Source organism: Pipistrellus kuhlii, unplaced genomic scaffold (assembly GCF_014108245.1).
Source record: "Pipistrellus kuhlii isolate mPipKuh1 unplaced genomic scaffold, mPipKuh1.p scaffold_m20_p_1, whole genome shotgun sequence".
Classification (NCBI taxonomy): Eukaryota; Metazoa; Chordata; class Mammalia; order Chiroptera; family Vespertilionidae; genus Pipistrellus; species Pipistrellus kuhlii.
The window spans coordinates 42,269,187-42,294,201 of NW_023425404.1; the positions used below are offsets into that span (position 1 = coordinate 42,269,187).

Sequence of the window (25,015 nt, forward strand, 5' to 3'; positions counted from 1 at the left end):
GGTAGAGAACCTGAATGTTCTCCAAAGAGAACATATAGATGGTCAATGGGAAATGAAAAGATACTCAAATCTCTAATCATCAGGGAACTATAAATCAAAAACACAATGAGATATCACCTCACACCTGTCAGGATGGCTATCATCAAACAACAAATAAGTGTTGGTGAGGATGTTGAGGGAAGGAATTCCTTGTGTACTGTGGGTGGGATAATAAAATTGTACAGCCATTATGAAAAGTAATGGAGGTTTCTTAAAAATTAAAACAGAACTACCATATGATCTAGCAATTCCACTTCTGGGTAATTATCTGAAGAAAACCAAAACAGTAATTTGAAAAGATATATGAATCCCTATGTTCATTGCAGCATTATTTACAATATCCAATATATGGATGCAATCTAACTGTCTATTGATAGATGAATGGATAAAGAAGATATGGTATAAATATACTTGGAATGTTAACCAGTCATAAAAATAATAAAATCTCCATTTGCAACAATATGAATGGATCTAGAGAGTATTATGCCTAGTGAAATAAGTTAAACAGAGAAAGACAAATACCATATGATTGCATTTATATGTGGAATCTAAAAAACAAAACAAACTAACAGAAGCAAACTCATAGCTACAGAGAACAAATTGATGGTTGCCAGATGGAAGTGGGTTAGGGTGATGGTTGAAAAGGTGAAGGAGTGAAGAAGTAAAAGTTTCTAGTTATAAAATTAATCATGGTGATGTACAGTAGAGCTAAGGGAATATAGTCAATATTGGAATAAATATGTATGGTATCAGATGGGTGCTGTCAAAGCAAAAATGACAGGGGACAGAATTAGGAAAGTTTCTTCAATGAAAAAAATAATCCAGAATTCAGTCTGAACTCAACTCTACTGCCATAAATGATGGAAAATATTTCAAGACCTGAGGTGGGGAATGGAGGGTAGGGATTCTGAGTTAGAGTAGAGGAACCCTAGTCATCTGTATTTGCTAATTGGCCTTACCCAAAGGAAAAGTAAACTTTTCTTAATCCTCATGACAGGAGGGAGCAATACAACTTGGGGCAAGGCCCCAACTCAAGTTAGAAACCCTCCATGGAGACTGGGAAACAGGGGCCTATTTTCTTGATGATTATGTTCAAAAGCTCTGGTTCTCCCATATCCTTGAGATATTCAGCCCTGGGCCGTAAAACTGACAAGTGTCTTTTTAAAAAGTTTCCATCTTAAAAGGTCAGAGAAATAGTTTACAATTCTAAAATTTCCAAAGTAAATGCTCTAAGAAGAGGGAGGTGAGAACTTCTGGGGTTAGGTCTCCGGATTCTGAAAGGACAAAGCTGAGGGGGAGAGCAGGGGCCCACAGGCAGAAAGAAGCCTAGAGTTGCTCCAGCTGAGGGAAATGTTAAGGCCACCTTGGTTCATATTTAACAATAAAAGAAACATTTAAAAAATAAAAAATATCAATATCAAATGAAATGTATAACCACGAGTAGAGATAATCTACCACGTTGTGTTATCGTCAAAGCGCAATGGTCAATTTGTCACACAAAAACCAGGCGTTCTTTTTCCTCCTGCCTGTCTGCCTTGCTTTTCCTCTTTAGACCAGCAATTGGCTAAATGCCCACAGCCAAACCCAGTCCATAGTTTTGTTTGTGTATTTGTTTGTTTTTTGTTTTGTTTTTATAAAAATATATTTTATTGATTTTTTACAGAGAGGAAGAGAGAGGGATAGAGAGTTGGAAACATCAATGAGAGAGAAACATCGATCAGCCGCCTGCCTCCTGCACACCCCCCACTGGGGATGTGCCTGCAACCAGGGTACATGCCCTTGACTGGAATTGAACACAGTACCTTTTATTCCACAGGCCGACGCTCTATCCACTGAGCCAAACTGGTTTCGGCCAGTCCATAGTTTTTGTTTTTAAAATACAGTTTTATCAGGATACAGCCATAACCATTTGTTTACTTAATGTCTTTGGCAGATTTTGCACTAGGAGTGCTGAGTTGAGCAGTTATGACAGAGATTTCATGACTCACATAGCAGAAAATATTTACTATATAGCCATATATAGGAAAAAAAAAATTGCTGACTCCTGATTTAGACTAGTTCCTAGAGTGACAGGAGCTTTGTAAAAACTGAGTTTCCAGATACAGAATAGGACCCTAGTCACCTGCACATCACTTGATACCAGTAAGTATCTAGAACTATCATCTGTTGTTGTTTACATATGTAAAAGGGTAAGAAAAATACAAGTGATAAAAACGAAGGAGGAGTGATTCTCCTCTTTTAAACTATCATATATTCATCATTTTTTTTTCTGAATTAACATGAATGTGCTTCTCAGAATATAAGAAATATGAAACTAAAGAAATCTGAATCGGCTTAAAGAGATATTTCATAATAAATAAAACTATCTTTTACTGGGATTCTTTCTGAGTGATTTTAAAAATTTATTTCTAATTTTATTTTAAGCATAGCTCTCTTTTTAGCAGACCAACTCACTTACTTTAGGGTGCATTTTAATTGCACTCAAATTTTATAGAAGGTGTCCTGCTGAATTATTACAGCCTCTGACATGGGACAGAGCAGAAGGCAGATCACAGACTCCATTATGGCTACTCAGTTACAAAGGAGGTTGCCTCTAAGGAATGAGAGCTCTGCCAGTGGGTGTGAGCAAACAGAGGGATAATGACTACCAGCCAGGGATGCAGTAACAGGGATTTTGAGAGGGGGTTCACCTGGGTAAATTCTAAGCTCTTATTCATATTGCATCTAAGAATCTGTAAGTCATTATTATTTAACATTAGGACTTTTTGTAAACTGAAAAAGCACACATTTTATCAGAAATGTTAAAGAAATTTACATATGCTATTTTGTGATTGAATGCTATAAATAGAAAACTTTGACAAAGAACACTGATTTTGGTTCAGTACACATCCATCAGTAAGGTGGTTGAAAATGACTGATTATCTGGGCCACCATCTATTCAGCTCATGTGAAATATAATCAGATCATTAATATAAAAGAACAGCCCTCTAATATTTGTACATAAGTAGTTTACATATTATATACAGTATATATCTGAACAAAATGCAGTTACAAACTTAGACCAGGTTTCAAAAGGTAAAGGATAAGCAAGTATTAACCCAATTCTAAATTCTTACTGAAACGCCTCAGTCCGGGTATGTGTCTGTATGGCTCACTTCGGTAGTGCTGTATTTACTGTGGTGTTTGGGTTCTACAGGTGCTCAATAAATCTTGATTTTACTGAATTAGCATCAATGATATCAATGTAGGAAGGAATGATATAGTCCAATGTTTGGGTTAAGGCATTATAATGGCTCTAGATATATCCTTGACATTAATAGGCTCTGTAACCTTGCATGATGCTCTTCGATCATCATCAGGCTTTGACTTTCTCAGATATCAAACAAGGCACTGGTTCTCACACTTCAGAGTATAAGAGAATCACTTGTAGGGTTTGTTAAAGATCATTGGGCCTCACCTTCAGGTTTCAATTCACTAGGTCTGGGGTAAGGTGGTAAATTTGCATTTCTAAGTTCTGAGGTGTTGTGAATGCTAATAATTCAGGGGCCATACTTGGAGAACAAAATAAAAGCCTGAGAAGACAGTGGTAAGTGAATTACCACATCATTAATATTTTAAAGCTGGTAAGAGACAGGGTACACTAAAATGACCCATAAAAATGGAATTGTCTTTTACATGAAAATTTCAATTAAATGAGAAGAAGAGATATGAATGTGTGTGTTTTTAAGATCTCAACGGAGATTTCTGAGAACATAAATGTCCTATGGTACTTACGTCATAGCTTGATAAATGGATTCAATCCCATAGCGCATGGCAAACTCATCAACTATTTCTTGGGAAGCATCATCAAAGAAAACCTTCCAGGCTTCATCCCCTTTGACCTCTGGGATTTTCACTGCACCATTAGATTTCACTTCAGTCAAGTAATGGAACAGATTCTAAAAGCAAGTGGTTTTCAATTGTTCAGTAATTCATTAGAATAGGCCAATAGTATCTAACTGTAACTTTCAATACATTATACTTGCACTGTGATTGCGTCTACTGTTTCATCAGTATTTGTAGGCAATAGGGATAGCTTGGATCTTTATTCTAACATCAAATTTATGCAAATTCTGATTATATTTCTCCCTGGGTCTATACGGGAGCAATAATTAAAATGTTTCATACGTACCCAATCATGTTAGGAGAAAGTAAAAGTTTTTACATGCAAACATTTCTAAATGCTAGAACATATTTTGCATATGGGCTCTGAGTAAATGTTAGAGCCCTGATTGAATAATCTGATTTTGTCTGTGTTAATACAGAATCTAGGTATGTAAATACCCTGTTTCCCCGAAAATAAGACAGTGTCTTATATTAATTTTTTGCTCCCAAAGATGTGCTAGGTCTTATTTTCAGGGGATGTCTTATTTTCGGGGAAACACGGTACTAGAGGGTTTTTGCTGCAAAATGGTAAAGAATCGGGGCAATTGAACTGAGATTGAAATGCATATTCGAGAATTCTATAATAGAAAATCTCACTACATAGAATTCCTTCTGTTTCTAACAAGTTTAGAAACTGCTGCATGGATGTAGCCTGAAGGAGCCTTTCTTGAATTTCAGGTATTTGGTTTCGGTTTGTTTTGTTTTGTTCTTTGACCAGCGGGTAAATCTCCAAAAAGCAAAGCATAATGCTGTCCTCCTGATCCAAATCTTCTCCGCCCACACCTTAAGGCTTCCATCTTGCCAGTTCCAGGATTTTTTTTTTTTTTATTGGTCTGAAAACTTAACCACTATGAATGGTAAACTTAAATATCATCTGTTGTTGTTTACAATTAAAGGGTAAGAAAAATACAAGTGATAAAAACAAAGGAGGGGTGATTCTCCTCTTTTAAACTATCATACATTTACCATTTTTTTCTTTCCTGTATTACTATGATTGTGCTTCTCAGAATTCCTTCTTGAAGGAACGATAACACTGAACAGATAATAGTCAGAAAATTAAGCCTTTGCCCTATATATCACTACTATCTAATATATAAAAGATCTACATACTGTTCCTCATGACTTCTTTAGTAAATGGAGATGCAAATAATTGCACATAAATATTTATAGACATTTAGAAAAAATAGTATGTGAAGATACTCTCAGCTTGTCTTTGCTCTTAGGGGTACTTTCACTTCACTTCTTTGGATATAGGGAAAAGTACATTCCTCAATTTCTCCTAGTATTTTTTTTATATATACATGGGACAAGTGTCATTTTTATCAGAGAATTGTTTTGGGTACACCTTTAACTGAGCTCTCTGATGCAAAGCATCCAATAGAAGCCCAAGATTATTTGTGTATCTACACCGAGACACAAAAGGAACTGGTGAGTCTGCCTGTTAGAATCACATGGAGTGGTCTTTACTTCTCTCTAATCCTGCTGGGCCCTACCTTTTGGGTGGGTATATTGTCTACTACTATGAGTGGGTAACTACATTCTGACACTCTCATACCCAGATATGCTTGTGGAAAGGGTAGATAAAATGCAGAGGGTCCAATATGTAGAAAGCCTTTTGTTGTACTCAGAAAAAGGAAGAAAAAAATATTGCTCCCAACTCCTTTGGTACAACATCAGCATTTTATAGTTCTAGTTGTAAACAGTATTATTAATTAAACCTTCAATAAAACGCAAACACTAACTCAGAGTTCTAAAAAAAATCATTCATTAGTTATATCCTCTTCTTCATTACTGGAGCACCACTATATCTTTTATGCTTCCAAAATGTTCACCATGGCTTATTTATGCAATAAATGCTTTTTAACATTCTTTGTTCTCCTTGCAAGAATGGTCATTTCATTTGGTCTATTAGTTTATTAACTTATTGCCTTGTTTATTCATAACCATCACATGTGCTTTTTCTAAACTCCCAGTAGAGGACACCCACCTGCGTCCATACTGCTGGAGTATAGAGTAAGAACTCCAGAAACAACTCCACCAAGCTAACTCAATTATATATTTTAGACCAAAAATTTTATTGTGTGCTTTACAGTCCAGACCAATTTATTTTTCAGGATTTTTTGTAATACAATTCCAGTTTCTTACCTCATGTAAACATGTATACTGTATATGATATGGAGCAACCTTCTCCTCTCCTTTTATTTCCACGTTGATTTTCAATCTAATGGCCCCAGATACAGCTGACTTATCTGTCCGTTTCTCTGACAAAACAGAAAGGAATTGGTCAGTCATTTGTGATAACCCCATATTCCGCATACAAGTTCTGAGAGGCTTAAAAGGGGTTTACATTGCTAAAAGCCATTCTTCTAGATCAGGCTTGATTATCCCACCATAGTGATTCTGCTAAATAGAACTTAAAGTAATGTGCCTATTGTGTCACTGTGATTCAAACTACATTACAGATACTTTCATCTAGAAAAGCTTACTCAGAAGTCCTTGCCATTCTGAGATAAATAGCTGGGTACTTGGTTAGAATATCCAATAAAATTAAATTATTTGGCCCTTTAAAAGCAATATAACATAAACATAAAATTAACCAGGAAAGTAATTTATCTAAAAGCTTCACTCTTTCTGTGCTTGAAAAGATGAGTCAAAGCTCTGGCTAACAAAAGAAGAATTATTGCTTCCTTTGTTAGTGATTCATCAAGACCTACAGTCTACCACCTGTTTTTAATCATGAGTTTTAGATTAACTGTTTACTTGAATGGAATAAATATGTAGTTAATTCAATCAAGTAATGTGTATGTACACACATGTACATATTAGTTCAATACTAATCAAGAGCTTTGAGAGAAATAAAAGCAGCCACAAATTTCCTGGTGAGTGAATGTAGGTAGGGGACCTACATCTGTCACCCACTCCACAGATGAACAGAGAGAGGCAAGCTGACCCATTTCATAAATGAAGTGTCAGTAGAGAGTGCCACAAAATAGTGGCATCTTTCTAAGTATAACTATTTTTAGCCATGAGATAAATTTAAACCATGAAATCTACTTCTTTTTCTTGGGAAATATCTGCTGACATTTTATTGTTAATATTTAATAGTCACTGTGTTGTGAAGAGTCTTCCCTCAGGGATGGCAGTATCATGAGAGCTTCTCTTGGTGGCTGAGAGATTGTTGATTCTTAACAAATATTAAAGTTCTCTGCTGGGACCCACAGAAATTAAACTCCCAGGGCTTTTTTTTTTTTTTTTTTTTTTTTTTTTTTTTTTTTTTTTTGTAGAGGGCTGCCTGGGAAGACACAATGGCATTTTCCTTAATCCTCAGCTGAGCTCAAGGCGTAGGCAGAGCCATGCCCTGGGAACATGTTTCCCCAAGATGGTGGACATGTTGTCAGCTTGGCCTTCATATTAGCCCAGGTGTTGGCAGGGGAGGAACTAGATATGTAAATCCAGGCATGCTAGGGCCTGCTTAAGAATGCAAATAAGTTGGAGTTACTTCCTGGCATTGGGAGTATAAAATAAATTGGCTGAGAGGGATGGTCATCTTCTTCCTGACTCTCCAGCAGACAGGATGGCAGCCCACCCAGCTCCCAGGTTAAAATCTATCTCTGTGTCTTCTCTCTTTATTTCTAATATTTCTCAAACTCTGGCCACCTCCACTTTGTTCATCTCTCTTTCTGTGCAGGACACAGAAAAGGGAGTTCTCCACCATGTCTAGCCCCCGCTGCATCAGGTTCCCGCATTTCCCCCCCCCCCCCCCCCCCCCCCCCCCCCTCCCCGCACAGAGCTCTTTTCATAGTCCCAGGGGAACACCACTGGTTCTATAACTTGCATCATCCCAATGGATTCAAGAGGCCTAGGCTCTGCTTGGATGCTCAGAGTTTTAGATCAAGTTCTCCTCTGCCTTGAGGAATGAATACTAAGTGATAAGGAAAAAAGGCTGCTATACAAAGAATAGAAATATGGTGCTTATGTGGACTGAATCACTGAAGGATTTTACCAAAGCTAAAACTTGTCCTCCATGCCTCTTCTTTTAAAACTTTATAAACCAGGAAAGAGGGCACAAATGTGCAAACAGAAGATGAGCAGGTAAAGTCTTTCATGCTGTGCAATATCATGTTTTTATCTCCATAGATGGAAGGGCCTTTTCAAACATGAGAGCTGGGTAGTGACTACTAACAGCATGTTCAAATTCCTTGGCAAATAATATGCCCATGTGTCTTTTGTCAAAAGAACAATTTGAGAAATTTCTTTTCTGAATTCTAACTGCCTCAATTTAAGGATATGCTAACTTATTACAGGAAAATGTCCAAGTATAGGCAAACTCTTTAATTGAAACACAATTTGTGAGTATTGCACAAAGTTAATGGCCTTAACTTTACTCTGGCCTAACATCTCTATTTTCATATATAAATCTATTTTATAGTAAAAGTAAGATGTGGAAAGATGATGATTATAACTGAGGTAAAAATTTTATGCCAGTAATGTAGATGCACCAATTCTCTTTAAGGGAAACTTCTTTAAAATAGTTCTTTGATAATTAATTCTTAAGTGTAGCTTGAATTTTGTGTGCAGATAAGTTATATATTGCTCATTCTTTAAATTGTTATATAATTTAGAGTTTTATTAATTCAATGACCTTATCTCTCTATTTGTCAAATATTATATTACTTGAAGTATGCACATTTTTAAAAACTCAAAAGCACTCTTCAATTTGCTAATATATTGCTATCCTAAACGAAAACTCTTTGTAATCTTGGAACTGTGTAACCCCTTCTTTGATTTACCACCAGCCATTAATAATTTAATTAAAACATTTCTAATGACATGATTAAGAAATTTTGGATCATATACTTCACAGAAAATGAGGTGATCCATATTTTTTATTACTATTAAATCAACACTGAAGATTCTAGACTACTATTCAATTATACTAAAGGTCAAATTAAAAGTTATCCTTTTAAAAAATATATTTTTATTGATTTTTTACAGAGAGGAAGGGAGAGGGATAGACAGAAACATCGACCAGCTGCCTCTGCACACCCCTTACTAGGGATGTGCCTGCAACCAAGATACATACCCTTGACTGGAATCGAACCCGGGACCCTTCAGTCTGCAGGCTGACGCTCTATCCACTAAGCCAAACCAGCTTTGGCTTAAAAGTTATCTTTATTTAACTATTGGTTGCATAATAACATTTCATTTAACAGTCATGCCAATTAAACATATTCTCAATATTGTCATTATTAGAATAAGCATAAGTGCACAGATGTACTTGGCTTTGCCAGCTAAAATGAACATTTATATTACCATTTGTAAAATATCTAAAATACACATTTTCTTTATTGCCAACATTCATTAAGGGATCAAAATGAAATAACTCAGTATCAAGTCATAGGTTGATTATTAGTTTTTATTACATTTGGCAAAGGTTTTTGGAAATACATTTTCTGATTTAAAAATTAAGAATGGGCTAATATTTTTCTCCTGAAATACATCTAATTGATTCTTTGACTTTGCTCTTTTTATCTCAAACTTACCAATGCCTTCCAATAATTGAAGCTGAATAAAGAATTATCCCATTTTGTTTCTAATGAAGCTAGGCTACATAAATTTCAACTGAATTTTCTAGAAAGGCATTGGTAATTTTTGTCCAAATGGGAATAGATTATATGCCACAGATATTCTGGAAATTTATTTAACTTTTTATCAGACACTCACCTAAGTTGTACCAGACATCCATTTCTCCACTCAGGGTCCTCACTTCTACAATTGTTTGTCCCAGAAAATCATCTGATTCCTTTTTGAAATGTTGCTTGACTCTGGATTTGATGTCATCATCTTCATCCCACACTCTGACTTTGATTCGGTCTGTGGAGTTATGGCACTCACTGAAAATAAATGCGGGTAAGTTAACAACCACAGACAACTGCTCTAAATGGCATTTGATGTTAGCAACTTATTTTAAGCTGTATAATCCAGGAAGGCAATAGTATACTACATAATAAACTATATTTCCCACTGACCCATTCAATCCATGGTATGTTGTAAGTACCAGGGATGTTGAAGAAAGTTCTATTAGTTAAATAATGTCAAGTAGAGAAAAAGCATATCCTATTCCATCTATTTCTTTTAACTAAACTAGATATAAATAAATTTGAGTCAGAAATATTTTGGGGGGTATTTTGACTTATTGCTTATTCATAACAGTTGTCTACAACAAATCTATGCTAAAAAATTCTGCATCATAAATATAAAACCAATTTTATTGCAATGGGTGTTGCAAAAGCAGACATCACATAATCCACTTATAAACTCAAACCCCAGTAAATATAAATATAAATAAATATATATGGAGAGAGAGAGAGAGAGAGAGAGAGAGAGAGAGAGAGAGAGAGAGAGAGAGAGAGAGAGAGAGGAGAGAGGAGAGAGAGAAAGAGAGAGAGAAAGAGAGAGAGAGAAGTAATATGTAATATGCTAATTGGTCCTAACAGTGTCACAGTAACGACCAATTTGCATGTTGACAGAGGAGCAGGAGGCTGCTTGAGCAGCAGGGGGCAGGTAGCTGGAGCCTAGTTCCTGGGGGGTCTGAGGAGAGTGCCTGAGAGGAATCTGGACTGTAAAGAAGGAAGAGGATGCGGCCACAGGGAGCTCTTCCAACCCCGCTGCACAGACACCCTACCCCAGCTCCCACACCCCCAGGAGGACTGGGAGAAGACCCAGCCTTGGGAGTAGCTGCAGCCCACACCTCAGACTCCCCATCTCTTCCGCCACCACCCCAGCAGGAGTGCCCACAACCATAGCAGGCCAGCAAATACCTATCAGCACCCCCAAGGCACCCGGGGATCACAGCCCGCTGCTGCTGAACCCCCTCCATTGGGGCCAGGCACGCCTCCCCTCAGCACAACTTCATACCCAGGTGGAGGCAGGCCTAAGTGGCCCCCCAGGGTCAGGCTCTTTCCCCCTGACAGCAGAAGCACCTTCTCCGTGGCGGAAGTGCGCTGAACCTCACTAAGGGTGCGGCTAAACCTACCCTCCTAGCCCACCTGGCTCCGCCCTGGCCCAGCCCCACCCCGCTCCAGGAGATTGGATGCCCATCTTGAGCAGGTACAGCTGTGAAACAGCCACATAGAATTTAAAGAATGGCATCAAGTGGGAAGGTTTGACAGTTACTCCCCCTTCGTCCTAGCTGCCCCCTAGTGCCTCCTAATGCCCCACCTCCCACCAACGCCCTTAGGGACAACCACCGCTACAGGGCTGCTGGCTAGAGCCTGCCTCTCTGAGGCCTGCGGAACCTTCTGTAAAGTTTCCATAGCTACCATCCCAGGAAACAATCATGCCCTCCTCCCCTAATCAGCACCTGCTACCTGCGAAGGTACCCATGAACTTAAAAATAGCAATCCATTCCCATTTAGACATCACTTACTTGATGAAACATTTCTAGGTTTATTAGCTCAGAACCTTCTCATGACAACCCAGTGAGGTAGATGGAGAAGAGATTACAATTCCCATGGCATATGTGTATGTATTCAGAAATGAAGCTCTGAGAGGAAAAGTATCAAGCCCAAAGGTTTCCAAGGTGCAGCAAATGCCCCACAGTGGGAGCAATTTGATTTTAAGTGTGGGCAATTGGAGAATGAGCTAACAGTGAATTTTTTGCATTTCTTATGGTTCTAGGGAGTCTCACCTACAGCGTATCCTACATAATAAAAGGCTAATATGCAAATGGCCGAATGGTGGAATGACCAGTCACTGTGAAGCACACTGACTACCAGGGGCAGACACTCAAGGCAGGAGCTGCACCCTGGTGGTCAGTGTGCTCCCACAGGGGGAGTGTTGCTCAGCCAGAAGCTGGGCTCATGGCTGGTGAGCAGTGGTGGGAGCCTCTCCTGCTTCCATGGCAATGCCAAGGACGTCTGCCTGATGGCTTAGGCCCACTAAGCTGTCAGTTGGACATCCCTCTAGGGCTCTTGGACTGCAAGAGGGCACAGGCCAGGCTAGGGATCCCCCCCCCCAGTGCATGAATTTTGTGCACTGGGCCTCTAGTATAATATATTTTTAAATCAAATCGACTTACAACATCCTTTTGTTTTTAACAATAAACTGCACGTTTTAGTCCATTCATCATTTCCAGGATTCTTCCTATCTTGCTGATGTAAACTACTTAATATTGGCCATACATAAAACAGTTTTTCTTAATACTATGGCTTTTATATATACTGTTCCTCAATGCTTTCCTTCCTGCTAACTAATCATTTTTAAGTATCAACTAGTTACCTACTCTTTATAACTTTTTTCTATAGCCTTTGTAGCCAGTTTGAATGATCAACCCTGAATCCCAATTTACTCTGTACATTCATTCACTTCAGCACAGGGATCTTTAACTGGGGGTTATTGGTTGAGTTCTGAGCATCAGAAGTTGGACTTAAAAATTAATAAAGCAACGTAATCTTCCTTTGCCTTCAATTATGAATATAGGCACCAAACCACAGCAGTATTATCGGTATCTGTGAAATATTTCTCACCATTAAAGCCACAGTTATTTACATATAACATTACATGTGTTATGGAATTAAACTATTGTTTATAACCATCTTTATTATACTAAAGCTAAATCAACATAATTAGTTTGATTTTAATTCTATGTATTTTATCCTATGCATCTAAAAATAAATTTTGAAAAAAAAATGTTTATAGTCTTTACCAGCTTGCCTATGGGCTCATGGTACATACATGATTTAACAACTTCTGACAGTATACTCTCTCTCCCATTAACCTATGAGGCAAAATAACATAGCATATACAAGAATGAGACTTGAGATCAGACATGTCAATGTGCAAAACTGAAGTACCCTTTTTCTGCTTAATATAAGAGTTTTTAACACAGAACATTCTGCTAATTTCTGGGACATTTTGGTCTCTTCAATAAACCTGGAAGGACACTCTTGGCATTCAATGGACTAGATAAGAGATTAAGATACTCTAACATCTAAAGAACAGTTCACATGATTTAAAATGCACCAAAGGCATTGATGAAGAGTTAAGTTTGGAACTTAACTCTTTAAATAAAATACCTACTTTTTGTATGTTTAATAAGATACTAAAATTTTCTGGAAAACAACTAGTACATAAAAACATTAGTAAATAATAATTATTATTCAGAACTTTACCAAGAGTTGATGACAAAACCACTCAAAGTATTTGAATTAAAATATTTGTATCAGATGCAGTTGAGATGGTCACAATCATGCTAATTCTACTTACAGATGAAAGTATGTTGTCTACTAACCTATGTATTGTAGGTTAGTTGTGTCTGCCTTTACATATTTAAATACATGTTAGGTCAATGGAACAGAATAGAGGGCCTGGAAATAAACACACATCTGTATAGTCAACTAATAAGGCAAAAACATACAATGGATATTTAATAAATGGTGTTGGGAATATTGAACAGATACATGCAAAAAATAAAATTAGACCTTCTTATGCCAAATACAAGTATAAACTAAAAATAGATTAAAGACCTAAAAGTTAGACTTGAAACCTTAAAAATCCTTAAATAAAACATATGCAGTGAAATCTCAAATATTTCTTGTAGCAATAATTTTTTTATATATATATCTCCTCTGGCAAGGGAAACTAAAGAAAAAAAATAAACCAATAGGACTACATCAAACTAAAAGGTTTTTGCACAGCAAAGAAAATAACCAACAAAATTAAAAGATACGGTAACCCACTGAATGGAAGAACATATTTGCCAATGATACATCTGATAAGGGGCTAATGTCCATAATTTATAAGGAACTTACACAACTAATACCAAAAAAAACCCAAAAGATCCAATTAAAATAATGGGCAGAAGATCTGAGTAGACACTTCTTCAAAGAATGCATAAGGATGGCCAAAAGATATATGAAAAGATGATCAACATCACTAATCATGAGAGAAATGCAAATTAAACGAACAATGAGGTGTCATCTCATACCTGCTGGAATGGCTATCTATTAACACTGAGTGACCAGATTATTATGATCTCTGAATGCATAATAATCTGGCCACTCAGTGTACTTCTATTGAGTACCTCATTTATTTAATATCAAAGACACAATAAATCATGAACCTGTTCAGTTTTCCCCTTTGCACTAGCTGATCTCCAGAAAAAGTCTAGAATATTTTTGGCACCCATTTGAGATACAAATATACTGAATGGCCAAATTCTTATGCATTTAAGAGATCATAATAATCTGGCCACTCAGTGTATATATAAGACTAATATGCTAAGAGTCTGACTGGTAGCTATGACATGCACTGACCACCAGGGGCAGACATTCAACACAGGAGCTGCCCTGACATGCAGAGACCATTTAGAGAGAAATGGCACCATGGAACTGGTGCCCACTAAGCAACACCCTGCTTCCCACAAGTGGGACACAGGCCCCACCACCACTCCAGAGTGACAGCCCAACAAATTGCAGCCAACTCTGCTGAGACCCCATGGTGCACAATGCGGCCCACAGCCAAGCCCAGCCCAGAAATGGTTGCTGTGGCCACTGGATAATGATGTCACATAGTAATACCTGGCTTCCTCTCTCTAGAGACAGGCCATTTAACAATAAACAGCACCACAGACCTCGCACCTACAAACCAACACTCAGCTTCCCCCAAGTGGGACACAGGCCCCACCACTAAGCTAGAGCAACAAACCACCAAATTGCAGCCAATGCTGCTGAGACCCCATGGTGCAAAATATGGCCCAAAGCCCAGCCCAGCCCAGCGCAGAAACAGTCGCAGTGGGTGCTGGATAATGACATCATGTAGCTATGCCATGCTTCCTCTCCTTAGCTACAAGCCTCCTTTCAGTTTCTTCAGCCCAGGAACACGACTTGCTTTATAGCCAGGTGGAAACATTTTACATTTTAACCAAATGTCTGTGAAATGTTTTCCCATTGCTCACCTCATTTGATCCTCACAGAGGTCCTAGAATAGGTAGATAGGAGAGTGGATTGAATCACATTTTCCTTTCATTAGCCAGAAAATAGAGATTTAGAAAGCTTAGAAATCTGACCTGACTGAAAAGAAGTAAGAAATGGTGGACCTTGAAAATGACTTCAGGTTTTCTCACTGCACAGAATATAGCTAAACACTCCTGCAGTTAAATATTTCACTCTTTGTTCTTCCTGTGTGGTCACAATAGCAATCTGCTTTATTTTGATATTTATTGTTGTGTTGCTGACAATTACTTGAAAGAGAAGTTGGGGTGATTCATTGAGCTGGAAAAAGGCTAACTAAATCAGAAAGCAGGTCTAATTAAGCAAGTTTATTCTATATCTATAAAAGGCTAAATTGACTCTCGCATGCATGATACATATAAACCTCTCACTATTGCCAATTGCATGTGTGTGTTTCGATCTATCTTTGTCGATTATGAATTTGGTTGACACTTCTATTATAGAGAAAGGGCAAATAGTGTTATTAAAATATTTCTTCTAATTAATTTTCTTTCAATGTGCATAACTTCTTGCACCAGACCACTAGTCATTAATAAAACAACAAAAACAAGTGTTGGCAAGGATGTGGAGAAAAGGAAACTCTCATGTACTGCTGGTGGGAATACAGATTGGTGCAGTCACTGGGGAAAGCAGAATGGAATTACCTCAAAATTAAACACGTATCTGCCTTATGACCCAATGATTCCACTTCCGGAAATTTATCCTAAGAAACTAATTCAAAAGTATATTTGCACTCCTGTGTTCATTGTAGCATTATTTATAATAGTCAAGATTTGGAAGCAGCCCAAGTATCCATGAATACACAAGTATATATATATATATATATATATATATATATATATATATATATATATATATATAAGCTATGGTACATTTACACCTTGCAATACACACATACATATAGCATCAACTCTCCCTCTCTGTATATAATTCATTATGTAAGTATGTTATATAGCAAGAGTGGACAAAGATAATACTATCTTTCTTTCCAAGTGTCTATGAGAAATAAGCTTATTTTTGTACCAGGGAGAAGTATACCTTTCAAATGCCCATCTATTTTTCCATTAAGTTTCTGCATTAATTTGCTTTGTATTTTTTTATTATTTTATTTTTTTAAATATATTTTATTGATTTTTTACAGAGAGGAAGAGAGAGGGATAGAGAGTTAGAAACATTGATGAGAGAGAATCATCCATCAGCTGCCTCTTGCACACCCCCTACTGGGGATGTGTACGTAACCAAGGTACATGCCCTTAACAAGAATCAAACCTGGGACCTTTCAGTCTGCAGGCTGATGCTCTATCCACTGAGCCAAACCGGTTTTGGCGCTTTTTATTTTTTTTATTATAAAAATATCAAAAGTTCACTATGCCCTCATCCATCCATCTATTTATTCATCTATTTATTCAATCACTCACTAATCAGTAATTTATTGAATAGACACAAAGGAGGCTTATCAAGGTTACATAATTTAATCAACCAAACTCTTCCTTTTTTTGAGGTCAAAATAAAACATATATGAATTATTGTTTTTTATATTTTATATATTGTTATTTATATTAAATTATTATTTTTATATTTTATATATTGTTATTTATATTTCTCCTGAATCAAATTTCAATTGATTCAGGAGAAATATAAATAATTAATGATCTTCCCCTAAAAATATATTTGTGCTTTTGCCAAAGGGAATTTCAATCTCTCTGCATTTCTCATTGATTCTATTTAATTTTCATTTTTAAATTAGGTAAACCTTAAAATTTAGAACAATTTTAGATTTACAGAAAATTTGCAAGGAGAGTAGAGACTTCTCCCTTGTGTCACACTTAGACTTCCCTTTTGTTAACATCTTTCATTAATAACACTGGTTCTACTTGTTTATCATAAAAACATACTAGTTCCTACTTTCATTATGTTTTCTCAAGTGCTATTTTGAGGAATATTAAAAATAAACAATTTGAGGTTTAAATGGTCAAAGACTTATATATTGGTCTCTTCAGAGTAAAGACAGCAGTGAGACTGATGTTTCTAATATAGGTACTGAGGATTAGTGAGGATTTTTCAGTGGGTATAAAATCAGAGATTTATTCAAAGATAGTGTGGTGGAGAGTCATCTCATATAAATGTCTGACATCTCTAAACATTCTCCTTTCATTTGTCTCTATCCTTCATCTTTTCAATACTTAAGCTAGATAACTCATGTTACTAGATTCCTTTGCATCTATGGTCAACATATTTGACATGCATTCAAGTAAGACCTGAACTCAAATTTAGCAAAGTGAGGCAGTATTCTGGGTTTTGTTCTTTGCTCAAGTAGTGAAGGGATTAGTACTTTGATGTAGTGCCTGGTATTTAGTTCTCAGGTGCAAAAGTATTGATCAGTGATGGCAATGGTGTTTTCTTCAAAGAAACTCTATGATGGGACATTGTTTCTGCATAGTAGCTTCAGAGGGTGGTACTTTGACCTCTCCCAAAATTCTGATCAACCAAAAAGTCTATGAAATAATATTTTTCTACGTAAGCTAGCTAGAGTAAACTCTATTATTTTCAACTAAGGATACCGACTAACAGTAATTTTGAAAGAATTAAGGGAATTGCAATAACAGAACTTAAAATGAGAAACTGACTCTGTGAGAAGATATGGGAAGACAGTAAAGATTTAATTACCTCAGGCTGAAAAAACAATGCACTTAAAAACGCAGTGGCAGAAAATCTAGTCAAAATGTTGCTCACTATACCTTGGAATTCCAGCAATATGCCAACTGAAGCTTTTTTTTTGTATGATTGGTAGAAATAAAATTCAGAATGTTGGCGTGTGCTTATTAAACCTCTCTGCTTTCAAAAATATACTGCAGTACAGGTGCAAAGTACAGCTAGACCATCTGTTCGTAGAGATACCAGGTAGCACAGCCTTGCCAAGAGGGGATCACTCTGCCTGTGTCCTACCATGTAAATTGACTGAGAAAACTATAATTTGAAAGCCTGTAAGGTAGAGAAAAGCCAGTTGCTTCTGGATATAAAAATGCACTTATACAAGCAGAGATTTCTATGTGCAACTTCAAAAAGAGATACAATTATTGCTCCAGAGCTTTTCAAACATCTTCCTTTAGAAAGTCTCTCAGAGACAATGAAGAAGAAACTGGTGGCAAATATCCAATTAATGGTGTTGTAATTTCATGCTGATATACTATACTGTAGGGCCTGAGACAGAAGCCATTAGATTGAGAGGAATTGGTCAGAACAGAGGAGCCATTGGCAAAGAGTTAAAGTTTCTCACTTATGTGATTACTCATAAAATTGGCTTGAAGCCCATCTCCTGGAAGCCTGGTAAATTTTCCAGGGAATAGAGTTCCCAAATGTTCCTCTAGTTTGACTGGCTATAGCCATACTTAAAGTAATGTCTAAGTTCTTGAGTCACAACAATAGAAAGTGATGACCAAGTACATTCTCTTCCCAATTAGGAAGACCATATGGCCCATATGCCTGGATTTTCTGGTATGGTGCCAATTTATAGTTGATTTTATATATATATATAGACTTTCAATCAATTTTAGAGTCCACTTTACACAGTACCTGCTTAGAGTGTGTAGGCACTGACAAACTGTGCAAACTGTGCAAGGATGTTCTTCCAAGAAGTACAACCAATACATTGGAGGGAAATGGATAATAAAAAATTTACCCTCTCCGAAAGTACTAGGGCCTGCCATGTTGGCTAGCCAAGTAACTACTTCTACTGCTAGGTTAGGAAGTCTTGAGTCCAGCAGGTATATATCTATCCAGAAGGACAAATATAGCCACAATAGTCATAAATTTCCTACTTTCCCTCTCACTGAATGAGACAATTTATAGTTTCAAGTATCACAAAGCAAAACCTGGAAGTGGTAGAGAGACTACCATAGATCCTGGTCTTTAAAACTAAATGTAGTGAGTGGATATGATTTTTTAATTACCTGCCATGAAAGGGAGGGGATGAATTAATTTGATTTAATTATAAAGGTATAAAGTTTGCATATACATTTTAGTTAGTCAAAGGTGGAAGGTGGCAATACTGTATAAGTTTATTCATGCAACAAACTTGCAACCCCTCTTTTCCCTTTCCTACTTTTACGCAATATCCCAGCCTTCCTTGCAACTTCAGATGACCACTTGAGATATTATAGCTCTTCCAATGAGATCTAAGCAAAATTCTTCTGGTCCTATTTCTTCTATTTTATTTTCTATTACCCTGGAACATGGATGTAGAGTAGCTTAAATGGATGTTAAAACAGGAAGATAGAGTAAGTAAGCTTTGTTTTTTGATGAAATAACTCAGTTAAGATATGTCCCTCAAATGCCTATAACTGGAATTCTTGTTAAATAAAATAAATCTTTTTGATTAAGTCATAATTGTGGCTTCTTGGGAATCTGGGGGAAATTCTAATTCAATCAAATGGGAAACTAATTTGAAGGACCTAATAAGTTAATTTCTAGTAATACATAAAGTGATATAAAATGTGTTTAATTTATTGTTACTATATTTTTCAGGTCTTAAAACGTTTTGCATATTAAAAACTATACATTTCAATAATTAATATCATTTGCATAAGAACAACAAAAAAGGCACTCTGATCAAACTGTACTTTATAGCCTGCAGGACCCCTTGGACCAGCTTCTTTTTTACTCTACATTTCACTGCCTCCCACCCAGCTCCTGCCTTCACCAGCATGCAAGCTCTTTTCCTCCCCTGCCAACCAGCAGGGCAGATGGGAGAGGCAGGCACAGCGGTCTTCATTGTCAGTTCTCTGATGTGAAAAAAGGAGGCAGCATTATTTAAACTGATCCAACCTCCTTGCAATGTACAAAGTTAAATGGCTAAAAGAGGGAAATGAGAAGGCAGTGCTGTGGGATGCAAGTGTACATTGCCAGTGTGTGCCTTATTACAATTCACCTCTTGCTTCTCTGATTCAATCCTTTCCTTTGAGGGCAGTGGATTTTTTTGTTCAGTTTTGACTTAGTGAATTTCCCATCTCAGTCATATCACGTTTGCAGACATGGTTGTACTATTTTTTATTCTTGCCATGTTTTGAATTATTCCTTAAATATTTAACATGAATTTCACAGATCTTGACTTTTATGAAAATATAAAGATTTGTATTTCAATAGGCTCATGTACTAAACAAAATTTAACAAGAGAAATGTCTATACGCACAAGAGAAAAATCTATCACATACAATAAAGAGAAAAAGCACAGTCCCATTAAATCTTAATCTGCTAGACCATTTTCAAGCTGATTTATTAGCTAATCATAACTCCAGGTTTAATTTGCCAGTTTAATTCCCTTTTTGTTATTAGTGAATGAGGTATTTTATTGTACAAACTTTTCATAAATAAAATAAGTACTGCTAGGACCATTTGCTTTGCAGTTTTTCTTTAATTAAAAATAATTCCCTTTTAATAGAATGGTTCATGTCTAACTTTATTATTTTTCATTCTTAAAGAGAGAACTCATTTTATTTCTTTCTTTCATTGTTAAGGGAAAACATTTTGCCTTTGGGAACTCAGGATTATTATGTGTGTGTGTGTGTGTGTGTGTGTGTGCGCGCGCGCGTGCATGTGCATGTGCATGTATGGTGTGTGTGTGTACATGTGCATGTATGGGGTGTGTGTGTGTGTGTGTGTGTGTGTGTGTGAGTGTGCATGTGAGCACATGCTGTTTTGTTTTTAATTCATAGGCACCATTATCTCTGTAGAGCCTATCACTATTTGTCCAATTTTCTTTGGGCAGCCATCCAAATAACTAATTTTTAAAAATAATTATTATTTCCAACTTAACAAATGGTCTCGGTGCAAATATTTTCATATTTAGAGTTTCCTGGATATGGCCTAAATGCATACCTCTTCAATAAATGGTGTCGGGAAAATTGCCCAGTTATGTGCAAAAAAAGTAGACCACCAATTTACACCAGACACAAGATTAAACCCTAAATGCATAAAATTAAGTGTAAGTCACAAAACCATAAAAATGCTAAAAGAAAACAGGCAGTAAAATCTTAGACATTTCCAGTAGCAGTATTTTCACTGATATATCTCCTAGGGCAAGGATGAAAAAAGCAAATAGGACTACATCAAAATAAAAAGCTTCTGCACAGCAAAAGAGAACATCAACAAAATTAAAAAGGAACCTACTGTATGGGAGAATATATTCATCAATGATACATCTGATAAGGGGTTCATTTCCAAAATATACAAATAACTCATACAACTCAATGCCAGGAAGACAAACAATCCAATAAAAAACAAGCAAAGGACCAGAATAGACAATTCTCCAGATAGGACAAAAAGATGACCATTAGAAAATTATAAAAATGTTCATGGTCCCTAATCATCAGAGAAATACAAATAAAGCTATAATAAGGTATCATCTCACACCTACCAGAATGGCTATTATCAATAAATCAACAAACCACAGTGCTGATTTGGAAAGTGAGCGTATGGTAAAAAGAGAACCTTCTTTTGGTGCGAATGCAGTCTGGTGCAACTACTGTGGAAAACGGGATGGTGGTTCCTCAAACAATAAAAAGTAAAACGGCTTTTGACCCAATGATCCCACTTTTGGGAATATATCCTAAGAATCCCAAAATACTAATATACTAATATAAAATACTAGTACTCCTAGGTTCATATTAGCATTACTAATAATAGCCAAGATCTGGAAATAGCTCTTGAGTAGAAGAGTGGATAAAAAATCTGTGTACATTTACACAATGGAATACTACATGGCTATAAGAAGAAGGAGCTCTTACCCTTTGAGACAGCATGGATGAACCTGGAGGGTATTATAGCTAAACAAAATAAGCCAGTCAGAGAAATATAAATATTACATGATCTCACTTACATGTGGAATTTAACAGACAAATAAACTGATGAACAAAATAGGTCCAGAGGCATGGATGCATAGAACAGAATAACAGATCTCAGTGGGGAGTGGTATGGAGGGGTGGGAAGAGATTAACTAAAGAACATGTATGCATATACACATAACCCATGGACATGGGCAATAGTGTGGGGAAGGCCTGGGGTGGGTAGGAGTTGAGTGGGAGGGGGCAAAAAGGGAAAAATGGGGGACATGTAACACTGTCAGCAATTTAAAAATTATATTTTTGAGAATATGTAAAATTCTAGCTATATTTTATAAATATAGCAAATAAAAGTCTGTAATATTTTTAATGATCTGGTTTTGTTAATAGGCAAACTAATAAAATAGATATTCAATATTTACATACACACACATTGAAATAAGCTATGAGTGTATATAAGAAAGCAGGTCATATAATTAGTAAAATTTTTGACTTTTAAATATTTTTCTTTTACAATCAATAAAGTTGTATTTTAAAATATTTAATAACTGTAAATAATCCAATTTTAACTCAGGCTGGAAGGCAGGGCATTGATTAAGAAATCATCAGCCAGAAACCTGCAAGAGCCATCCTGAGGCAAAGCAGCAGCAGTCTTTCAAACAGTAATTTAATTCTCTAGTTACAGCTTAATTCCTTAAACTCTGACCCATCAAATGGAAATACTATTAGATACTCAACATTCACATTACCTCTCAGTGATTTATTATAAATTATGTAAACCACTTCCATTGAAATAGTGGTGTCTGATCTGTGATTGAATCAAGATCTCCAACACTATTATCTTTGAATTCCGAGACAGGAAATGGACAAACTCTAAGTTCGAAACCCAGTGACAATGCACAGTAACTTTTCCCACCTGCATTTATCAAGGACAATTTAATTTTGGAAGTTAGGATTTAAAAAAAAAAAAAAAGACAGTATCTAACATTTACTTTTGTTAAGTTTCTTGAGATTTTCTTTGTAGGATTCGGGCATTGTTTATCCATTTTACAAATCAATGATATAAAAGACCATTAAAAATAAGAACAAAAATAAACTTTATTAATAGCAGCACGTTTGAAAAAAGAAAAGAAGGGGAATTATACATGAGCAGTTAGTGTTGGTTGAAGCAAGTCTTTCTAGTATAATAGATCATAGAACCAATGTGCCAGTATGACCTTATAAAGTACAATCCATTTCCCTGTCCCTGCCAGCTCCACAATTAGGTCAGAATTACCTGAAAGTTTTATATTCTGTTTTTATATCTAATATTTTCCCCAGGTACTAAAGTTGCAAAATAAACTTATTTTAATAGCTGTTTTAGTTATTAAGTATTAAAATAATTAGTATTAATATTTATGAAATTGAGGTAAGAAATGTGTTTATAAAATACTTTAGTGTTTATTTTGCTATGAAAGGAGAGAAAACTTAGGAAAAGGGAGATCAGAAAATAAGAATAGCTATATGATATTACTCAAATATGAAATCTAAAATTCAAACTCATAAAAATGAGTAAAATGGTCATCAGGAGCAGAGGGTGGGGAGGTAAATAATCTGTTTAAGGTACAAGCTAGTAGATAAGTGAGTACTCGCCTGCCTGCCTTCCTGATTGTCCCTAACTGCTCTGCCTGCCAGCTGATCACCTCCTAACCACTCCCCTACAAGCCTGATTGATGCCTAACTGCTCCCTTGCCAGCCTGTTTGCCCCTAACTGCCATCCCATGCAGGCCTGGTCACCCCTAACTGCCCTCCCCTTCAGGCCTGGTCACCTCCAACTGCCCTCCCCTGCTAGAGTGATGGTCAATTTGCATATTACTCTTTTATTAGATAGGATAGAGGCCTGATGCATTGGTGGGGGCCAGCTGCTTTACCCTGAAGGGTGTCCCAGATTAGGATGGGGGTTTCCTTAGGGCATGGGGTGTCCTGGGTGAGAGGCCTGTGGTGGTTTGCAACCCAAGTGGAGGCCCTGATATCTGGGATTTATTTATCTTCTATAATTGAAACTTTGTAGCCTTGAATGGAGGCGAAGGCAGGCCAGGGAGTGCAGAAATCTTGGCTTCCTTCATTGCCGAGGAAAACCAAGCCTCCTGCTCTCTCTGTGGCTGCAGCCATATTGGTTTAATTTTCATGCTCGCTCCTGATTGGTTGGTGGGTGTGGCTTGTGGGTATGACAGTGATGGTTAATTTGCATATTACTCTTTTATTAGATAGGATTGCTTTGGGTATTATGGCCATTTTAATTATGTTAATTCTACCAACCCATGAATATGATATATCCTTTTAATTTTTTATATCTTTTTATCTCTCTTTTTTTTTAACTCCCTGTAGTTTTCTGAGTTCACGTCATTTATCCCCATAACTTTACTTCTACATATCTTTTTTGTTGTTGTAATTGTAAATGGGATTATTTTTAGTTTCTCTTTCTGAAGGATCATTATGGTGTATAAAATGGCATCAGTCCAGCCAGAATGGTTCAGTAGTTTAGCATTGACTATGAACCAGGGGGTCATGGTTTAATTTTGGTCAAAGCACATGACCTGGTTGTTGGCCTCCTCCATGGTAAGGAGGAGTATCTGATCAATGATTATTTTTCATCATTGATGTTTCTTTATTTCCCTCCCCCTTCCTTTCAGAAATTAATAGAATACATATTTAAAAAATTTTCATTTGAAACACTTACTGGCAATATGACTTCAGTCAAATTACATAAACACACTGAGACTCTATGCCCAATCTATTAAATTAGAATATCAATAAATACTTTTAAAGATGATTTTACATATATATATGATTTTACATATATATATATATATATATATATTGCTACCTAGTTGATAATTATATCATCTCAAACATATAAATGTATTTTTCCTTTAACAGCAAAGAACAAGTTCCTGAATATATATATAAAATAGGAAAACAATTATCAGCTAATTATCAAAACACAGAAAAATGATTCAATAATTAATTTATACTTATACAATTAAATCTCACTTAGCTACTAATGTTTACTTTGGAGCTCTTTATTCTGTCTCATTGTTCTATATGTCAGGTCTTTAAGGCAGTACCATATTTTTTGGTAGTTCTATAAATTTTTGTGTCTAGTAAAATATTGTTGATTAAAGATACAATGTTGCACACCAAATCTTCAAAACTGATTTTCCT

The 25,015-nt window shown here is 36.3% G+C and overlaps 1 protein-coding gene across 4 annotated transcripts in view; it reads right to left on the reverse strand.

Moving 5' to 3' along the window:
- UNC13C (unc-13 homolog C) overlaps positions 1-25,015 on the reverse strand; it is a 503,072-nt gene that overhangs the window by 228,848 nt on the left and 249,209 nt on the right. For all 4 annotated transcript variants that reach the window (XM_045582381.1, XM_036441424.2, XM_036441415.2 and 1 more), the window contains 3 exons: positions 9,688-9,857; positions 6,109-6,224; positions 3,814-3,977 (listed from right to left, as the gene is read on the reverse strand). In XM_045582381.1, the coding sequence (XP_045438337.1) occupies positions 3,814-3,977; positions 6,109-6,224; positions 9,688-9,857 (450 nt within the window). The remainder of the gene's footprint in view (positions 1-3,813; positions 3,978-6,108; positions 6,225-9,687; positions 9,858-25,015) is intronic.